Source organism: Platalea leucorodia (assembly GCF_965183815.1).
Source record: "Platalea leucorodia genome assembly, chromosome: 1".
Lineage (NCBI taxonomy): Eukaryota > Metazoa > Chordata > Aves > Pelecaniformes > Threskiornithidae > Platalea > Platalea leucorodia.
Window position 1 is genome coordinate 24,060,600 of NC_138823.1, and position 9,434 is coordinate 24,070,033.

A 9,434-nucleotide genomic window follows, 5' to 3' on the forward strand; every position below is an offset into this window, starting at 1 on the left:
TGTGTCACTCATTTGTTTAATAGCATACCTTGAGGCTCAAATCAGAGCAAGATTCCACTGAAATATGCATGGTACAAACAACTAGGTGGTCTTGGTCCTAAGGATCTTATAATCAAATCCAGTTCTTCAGTGCCTGATCCAATGAATAAGTAAAACACTGCATTGAACTGACAGCCCTGAAGCAGTGCCTCTTGGCACACTAAGCTCTCACTACTGCAATTCACACAACTTTGGTTCATCAAGGATAAATCATGAGGTGTCTGAGCTATCATAAAGTCAAACCCTGTTATTGTTTGCTACCAATCCAGTCTGATTCCTGGTCCAAAGTACACCTTCTGCCTCATTTCTGAGTTTTGATCCACAAGAAAGGCTTAAAGTACATCAGGACACAGATGTGATTGAGAACTTTTGTAAAACATCATTCCTCCCAAGGCATTTCTCACCAGAAGGTTGCAGGGGCTCATAGCTCTTGTGTAGCTCTCCCTACTTTCTTGCTTCTTTTTACAATTTTAAGAGTTTTAAAAAGAACTGGGGCGGAGTTGATGTTGGGACTAGTGCCAAAGGATTAATTATAAAGTTAAGAGGGGGCAGGGCCAGAATTAACTGCTAGGCAGGGGACAGGATGATGATAGACCTCTCCACATTTTTCAGACCACTTTAAACACCAGTCCCCAGCCACAAAGTTCTTGGCTCCATTTGTCTCTACATGTGTGTAATGCATGATCAACTGATTGTGAGCTTCAGCTTGCTGATTTCCCAAGGACTACCCCTAAGTTAGGGATAGGATTGTTTTCCACTACCCATCCCAACCTCTTGGACAAGAAGAATGAGCCATGCAGCCCTCTTTCAGTTGTCAGAAGTAAAGGTCCTTCACTTGGAGCTCTTAGATTATACTGCTAAGGACCATTCATGAGTGCTTTCCTCCTCAATGTGGACTGACAGCTAAGGACAACTAATAGTCTTTTTCACTCTTGACACAACGACCAAGAATTGTATGGGATTTCCATTGGGCGTTGCTTCAGACAGGCTGGCAGTGAAGAAAGACACTCTCTTTTATGGGTGTAGCTGCCCTGCTCATCTGTCTTTGCAGAAGGAGCAAGGGAGATCATCGGTTCAGTTCCTACTTTCCCCACAGTTCAGAGACAGTTTGCTTCATGCTTATCTCCATTCCTTCTGTGTTTGGGTTGTTTGCTCGTGTGGTGTGACCTGAGAAAGACATCTTGGGTGGAAGCCACAGGGCACTAAAACATAAAATTCTTGTCCCTGTTTTTCGTGTTTTCCCAAATTTCACAGATGCGCTAAATTTTAATGCTCAGCACATCTGAGGAGGGTGGAATGTAGCATCTTGTAGTGAGCAGAGCACATGTGGTACTGTGTGGCCTACCACTCATTAATGTGAAAGGCAAAGAAGAATCATGACATGCCATAAATGCAGTGATGCACGTCAGTCTAAAAAACACGTGAAAGACCACCTTCTACTGCTGTGGTCAGTACAGCGCACGCAACCAAACGCTGGAGCGCGGCAGTCAGTTTCTGTTTTGTTGTATTCTTGCCTTCATGGCATTTTGAGACACCTAAATAACATGTAGACAATGCTTATCTTATGCTGGTAGCTTTGACTTGAATCATACTTGGATTACTTCTAAAATGAAAAATATTATCTAGATATTTGTCACAGATGATGATAAAACTCCTTGTGAATATGTTCCAGCCTTGCCAAATTGTTAACAAAAATTTACCAGCCCCCATGCAAAAACTACTGTCCCAGACAGTTACTATGATTAATACCATACACATCTATCAAACTTAAAAACAAACAAAATAAGTACTTTATGTACTTCAATGAGTGAGGAGAATTTTGCAAACTGGCTCTATCCACTCAAAGTTCTGCAAACCGATGATAACCCTCAATCCAGTTTGCAATTCTGTCTCCATGTTAACTGAAATCTATATGTGTATATACGTGTGTATATGCACACACATGGACAGTCATTTATAGGCCACGTCTTTAGTATGCAACTGAGGAGCATCCCATGTATTAGTAATGCTAGAAATACATGTCATATCATTATGTCCATTTTATTGTTACTTTTAAAGAAATATTGAGCAATTGCACAGGGAATATATTAAGAGACAGGGACCCTTTCATTTCTGGGTTACTGAATCTAACCTGATGCGATGGCAGATACCCCATAACTCCTATTTGGTGATACATCTGAAACGCAATAGTGGTTTTAGTCTCGTCCCGAGGGACCAAGTAATGAGTATGGCCAGTTCCAGCAGAAAGCCTGAGAACTGAACAGGTACAGAGACGAATTAGATGTTATTGTTCTAAATGATGACTCTGGATCACTTCAGAAAGCTTGCACTGCTATTGCCTTTTTATCTTGTACTTGAGATCTATTCTTTCTCAGGTTGCTTGTCTACCACCTATGTGAGCTCAGCAGTTTTAAAGGGCTAGAAAAGTTTTACTCAACAACCCTATGTCGTGGTTTAACCCCAGCCAGCAACTAAGCACCACGCAGCCGCTCGCTCACTCCCCACCAGTGGGATGGGGGGAGAATCAGAAGGGTAAAAGGGAGAAAACTCGTGGGTTGAGATAAGAACAGTTTAATAATTGAAGTAAAATAAATTAGAACAGTTAAATAGGCAAAGCAAAAACCGTGCACGCAAACAAAACAGAACAAGGAATTCATTCACTACTTCCCATCGGCAGGCAGGTGTTCAGCCATCCCCAGGAAAGCAGGGCTCCATCACGCGTAACGGTTACTTGGGAAGACAAACGCCATCATACCCAATGTCCCCCTCCTTCCTCCTTCTTCCCCCAGCTTATATACTGAGCATGACGTCATATGGTATGGAATAGCCCTTTGGCCAGTCTGGACCAGCCCTCCCCCTGGCTGTGCCCCCTCCCAGCTTCTTGTGCCCCCGGCAGAGCAGGGGAAGCTGAAAAGTCCTTGACCAGTGTGAGCGCCACTTAGCACCTATTTAGAGACAGCTTAGCACTACTTAGCAAGAACCAAAGCATCAGTGTATCATCGACATTGTTCTCATCCTAAACCCAAAACACAGCCCCATACCGGCTACCAAGACGAAAATTAACTCTATCCCAGCTGAAACCAGGACACCCTAGCACCTCTCCCTTTAGATAACTAAAACTTTATTCCTTGATTATTTTAACTACTTATACTCTGGGACTTTCAGAAGTCTACAACAGTTCTCTGTGGAGTTTGCTGCTACAGGCAATAAAAACAATTCTTTTCAGAAACCTGCAAACCTAGAAACCCTTCTGGATGGATTTATGCTTTAGTGGCATTCAAAATACACAATCCAATCATATTGATTCAGATTCACTTTTGTTGTTTACTCCCAAGTAATGCAACATATTGGGACTATTTTGGGTTTTTTTTAAGCTGTCATTTGGATTCATAAATATTTACACTTAGATGCTATTACTGTGTATTCCACTGTTCTCTCATCAGACCTGGCATGTTTATTAAAACATTCTATAATCTTTGAGGGTGCAGTCCTGAAGTTGCTCATTCAAATACTTTTGATATCAACACAAACTGTGACTACGCACATCAGGAAGGGGCTTTATGCATTTTGCTTTGACTTCTCTCCTGCTACTGCATGACACAAAGTATCAGACTATGAAACGAACTCCTGAAAATATGTAGTGCTGGATTATTTTATTAAGGTGCACACTTAACAACAGTTTACAAGACTGGTAGTGGTGGTCACCAGGCCATTTAAAAAGGGGCAAAATGTTTTCTCATTTGTGTCTGTACAATGCTGCTCTGCCATTGCCTCCGTACTCCTCATGATCTCTTTCTAGTGGCTGTTTCTTAAAGTACTGTTAAGGGGGAACAGTCTTAGCCTCTGAGTTGTGGATTCGTTTGTCCCTTTCAAGGTGTGGAAATCTAGTATTTAATCATCAGGCATTGAGATCAGCAACGAAGAGAGGTGCTTTGCAGACACAGCAGTAGGCCAGATTCAGCAGACCCAGTTTCTGTTATTGGTTCTCTTATTATACAGTACTGGGTGGCCAAGGCCAGACTGATTTGTGCCACACCTTCTACATCTTTTACACGAGAAGAATCATTGTGACTCAGTTTGCAAATATGTTTGATTTAAAACAAAAGAGAAACCTGCATTAATGAAGCAGGTAAGATAAAAGCATCAATGACCTGGGTATTTTCATAAATGTGGGACCCTCAGTTTCCTGCTGTTGGGAGTACTGAAATATGGCAGGTGTCCCTTCATTGCTCCTTCTGTGCCTCTAGCCCTGTACAGTATTACAGACTTGGGGACATTTTCTATCCTCTACCACTTGTACACTTGTGAAATGGCCAGCCTCAATCCCACCCAACACTATTGCTCCAGTCAAAACTATTGACTTTATCTTGTGTGTGTGTAAAAGTGACTGAAAAGAGACCAGATAAGTCAAAGTTCTGTCCCAAACTTGGAAAAGAAAATCCTTAAATTATTTATGTTTCTAGTGTTAAATACTGGGCCAAACCGATCACTGTGCAGCTGTATGTGGCCAATGGAGCTGCAGTAATCCAGCTTGAATTTGACCTGTTTAAACTGTCCCATTACATTCAACTGATGACTTTTGTTACTGCCTTTTTATAGAAATGCTTTTAGGCAGTCATTGTGAGTCATGTCTGAATACAGCTAAGATGGGGTTAACTGTTTTTTTTTTTTTAAGCTTATGGAACATTGCTGGTTTTAATACATTCAGTAGTTGCTGTAAAAATGTTAGGGAAAGACAGGTTTGAACAAAAATTTTAGATCTGGATCTGTATTAACAGTTCAAACCTACCTCTAATGGCCTGATTTGGAGCATTCCCAGGATTTCAGAGAGTTATAATTCACATCTGTGTTTCTAACTCCTTCATGCATGATTGTTTTAATGTGCACTTTTGGAACAGGTCCATGTCTAATAGGCTAAATTGTAGTTCCCAAATCAGAAGCCACATGGTATTGCTATATAGTTTTTTATTTTTCCTCTAATTATGTAGCTTTCAAATAAGGTTCTGTCAGTCAAACGCACTGGATTAATACAAAACACCAAAGTCTACACTTTCTACCTACCTGCTAACGAACTCACACATTTTGATTTCTACCCGTGATTTAGTAAAGCATTTGCACAATGGCCACGATGGATACTTCTCTGCCAAGTAAAAATTTATCAGAGAGCTGGAGCAGGTTGGAATTATGCAGGACCCACTAAGCTGTCCTAGTCAAGGTATAGATGAGATTCTCTTATTTTTAATATTCATTGAGCCAAGGTAATTTATATGTCAAGCACAGGCTGCATTTACTTGGATTTTCCTCTATTTCTTTACTAATTAAAATATTTTAGTTTCATGGTAACATATGTGAAAGCGTTGACAACAGCATTGCTTATTCCACATGTTAATTATGTATTTGTTCAGAGTATGCTGATGAACTGTGTGCATTTCTCACGTTAAGTTTTCATTTCATGTCAAAGGAAAAGTGGAAATGTAGTAAGTGGATTTGTGCTTTTAATTTTAGATATTTCTTTTCCCTCTAAAACAATCTTGTACACGATTCCTCTGTACCATATGCGTTTGCAAATCTTTTGTTGGCAAGAAGTTTAAAAAGAAAGTAATACTCGCTTCTCAGAAAAGGATTTTTGAACAAAGCAAAGCAATTGTGCCATTAATGAGAAAGTTAAATGAAACAAATGACAAGGCAAGCAAGAAAAAAACACAGCATCACACTCATGGAATGCACAGGCACACAATAGCTTATGCAATATTCCCCATCTGTCAAAGTCAGTAAATACAGAGATTTCATTGGAAATATTCATTATAATAGGCCATGGTGCCTATGGCTCAGTAAATGCAACCAACAAGCTTTTAGCATTCTGAGTAGTTTTCACCTGTAGGCAACTAAATGAATTTCATCCCAGCTGTGAGACCCAACTGATCAGTACTGGTTTTGCAAACCCCAGACCGTGGTTGATTTGAATACCACTCATTCCTGAAAAAGGTACTTTGGGAATTGAATCTGTCACATCTCTAGAGTAATTTACACCTTTACAGTTTTGTATGTGTATATGTGTGTATACATGTCCATAAAATGTATACTTGATGGATTTGTTTGTGCTTGTGTGCATATATATACACACTGTACAAATATACGCATGAAATTACCTTGTTTGGTAAACTATTTTACTGTCATAATCACATAGGGCTTAAGTCTGGTGTATATAATCTTTCTCCTAATACAATATTCCAACCACTTTCTTCTGTGTATTTTTTTGAAATGAAGGTCTTTGTGTTTCATTAAAATGTTTGGGTTTGTACTCGCTTGCATTTGAGAGGACAGAGCCATTACACTTGCTTTGTTGAGGAGTATGGCTCTTTCCAGAGGTCTGCATGGCTGCTGGAAAGAGAAAATAAATGCACTTTTGGGGAGTTCTTTTTCCTCTAGAAAACATATGCAAGAAAAAAATTAACTTTCCCTGTGTTTTTTTCTCCCAAATGAGAAAGTAATTAACAGCACGTGTGGGACCATTCACTGAAGACTACGATAAATGATTTACTATTTTCAAGCTAATGAACTGAATGCTTGATCTAAAAAAAGAGAGTGTGTATGACTGTGTTCATCTTCCAGTTATGACCTTCCAGTCCAAAGATCATCTTAACTCCTGGCTGCCTGATTCTGAAATTTGCCGAATGTATTGAAACTCGTTCTCTTAATTCACGTCTCCAGAGGTGCTCAACACCTGGCCATAGCAGGCCTTCAGAAAGCTGTCGAAAGGACGAAAACAGTGATCTTTTTTTTTTTTTGAGTGAAACACCAGGAAAGCATGGCTTTGTCACTGCAGCTCCACACGAAACTATATTACAAAAAAACAAAGCAAAACAAAATCAAAACACAGAAATACATAGGCTTAGTTGGGCTTGCCAAGGTAATGTAGGACTAATCACAGATTGTATTCCGAGACAACAGATACGCATTGGAAACAAACTGCCCAGAGAGCTTTTGGTATCCTTATTGTCATCAGAGGGGTTCTAAAAACAGATAAGATATGCACATCTGCCAGGAATGACTAAGTATTTTCAGACTCATATTGGGGCAGGGGAGCGAGTAGATGAACTCTTGAGGGACTTATTTTCTCTGTATCCATATTCAGGTTGTTCTGAATGCAAAAGCTTAGGCTCTGCTAAGGAATCTTACGAGAGTCGAGGGCCGTGACACTTCATTTGCTCTGCACCCGAAACTCCCACTGAAGCCAATTATTCAATCTAATTTAACAAAGACCACAGCTTCTCTGGCTGTGCAATTGTTGGTAACCATCAACAAACTGATTCATCTACAATTGGGCCAAATGTTACAAAATCTGTTTCTGAGTTCTTGTTTGTACCCCCATCATAAGATTACACCAAAATTAAAGCATGCAGTACTTGAACTAACTTCAAAGGCTGAGCTTGCACTTCTAGCTAGTTCAGCCTTTTTATTGGTTCATGTTTTCCATTTGGCTTCAACATCCTGTTCCTTACTGATGCCCTTCTAGAGTTTCATTTACAAATATTACGTCCCTGGTTAGTGAGCCATGCTAATTAATACTGTGGTGGAGGCTATGGATTATAGTAATCTCATGCCTCCTGCTTGGAAAAACACTGCGATTTTTCCAGACGTTTACATGTAATGCCGTATTGAACATGGCCAAATTTGTCTTAGGAAAACGTATCCTGAACTCATTTAATCAAAATATATTTAACTAAGGTTGCTTATGCTGTTATCTATTGCCAGTTTTGTTAATCATGAAGCTTAAAAATTTCAATGCAGTAGAAACCTGAGAGCCACAATTTCCTAATTAGATTATTTCAAACAAAACAGTAAAGTTAAAACAGGCTGGTTTAAGTATACATATTTTTAAAAGTTTATGCCAATAACAAGTTTGTTAAAAAAACACGAACAGATGATTTGACTACTTTCTGGAAGCATCACATGTCTGACTGTGCCTCACCTTTCAAACCTGGGACCACAATCTGACGTGGATTTTAGCTCCACTGGGGATTTTAGTAGTCAGAGACTCCCTGACTGCTGGGACTTCAAGTGTTGCCAAAGTTATGATTGTAAAGAAAATCTGTTATATTTGCACTACCATCAAATACCAAATAAAAGCTATGGAGCTTTTACACAACATAGCAATCCTAAGTCGATAGGTTCTTCCAACACCAAAATAAACAAAAGCAATGGCATTTTTTAGGAAGAGGGGATATCTTTTATTAGACCAGGTGATGTAATTGGAAACAACGGACAAGCTTTCAGGCTCACAATTTGTTCACCAGGTCATGAAGAGGTCAAGAAATACATCATCTCTGGGGCACTTGTTATTTTAGTTTTGTTTTTAATTGTGTTCATGAACTCTCTTTTCATAAATGGACACAATTTGGTTGACATGACTGCAGTATGATGATACAAGTCACAACAAATGTGAAAGAGACACCCCCCACTCCTTCTAGACTGTCATTTCAGACCCAGAAAGGAAAACGTGCCAACATCTCCTAACACTTACCATGTCATCACCTCAGCATCAATTAAAACAGACTGAAATGAGAGGTTTACAAACCTATGAGAAAAGGTCTAAAAACTTGCCACAATTGCAAAAGTGGCACTTTACACAAACCCTGGGCCAGCCTTTTTTGTCAGAAGGAGCTCTGTATTGTACTGGGTAAATCAAATAAAGGGCATAGATGTCTCTAAGTTAAATCCTACAACTGCAAATTTTTAGGTGTCACTGTCTTGGGGTGCAGTCCTTAACCTCAGCAAGGCCTCTTCTCCTCTCTACACAGCTCGCTCCTCTGAGAGGAGCACATTGAGCCAAGAGCTGCCCAGAGCAAGCACACTGAACGTAACCAAGGAAGGGTCCAAAGGTAATGCCTTGTGGAGAGCAAGTCCGATCTTCTGTTTGAAGGAGGCTTTCCCACTTCCCAGCCACTGTTTCACACCCACAGCTAAGCTGGTCTGTCATTTTCTGTGAGAATTAATTCCTTGAGCAAAATTACAGCCGTGTGAACATCAGCAGTTGTTGGCTGCTTTCTGCTTTCCTGGAGGTCATATGATCACTGGTCACATCTAGGAAAAACAGAAGCTAACAAAAGGTCTGGTCTACACCCCATTAAGGTATGAAGAACACTCCTTGTTTCCGTGGCGTTGGACTACTGAAGGGTACCCATGGATCTTCTGCTCAGGCTTACTGTAACGCATCCATGACCAAGGAGGAGAGCACTGGTCAACGTACCAGGTGCTTGTGTGTACGGCCTCACCGGGATTGCTGGGCAGGTCATGCAGCCATCGGCTGCCATACGATAGTTTCCATATGGCAGGTGATTGGAGCTAGAGGATTTCGCCCTGTGTCACAGCACATCAACCGAACTGTGCTTTGA

The 9,434-nt window shown here is 40.3% G+C and overlaps 1 protein-coding gene across 1 annotated transcript in view; it reads left to right on the forward strand.

Moving 5' to 3' along the window:
- The window catches only part of RGS22 (regulator of G protein signaling 22), a gene marked incomplete at its 3' end in the record, with an annotated part of 73,323 nt that extends 63,889 nt beyond the window's left edge, over positions 1–9,434 (forward strand). The window contains exons 27-28 of the mRNA XM_082315820.1: positions 8,780–8,921; positions 9,172–9,434. Coding sequence (XP_082171946.1) covers positions 8,780–8,921; positions 9,172–9,434 — 405 coding nt within the window. The remainder of the gene's footprint in view (positions 1–8,779; positions 8,922–9,171) is intronic.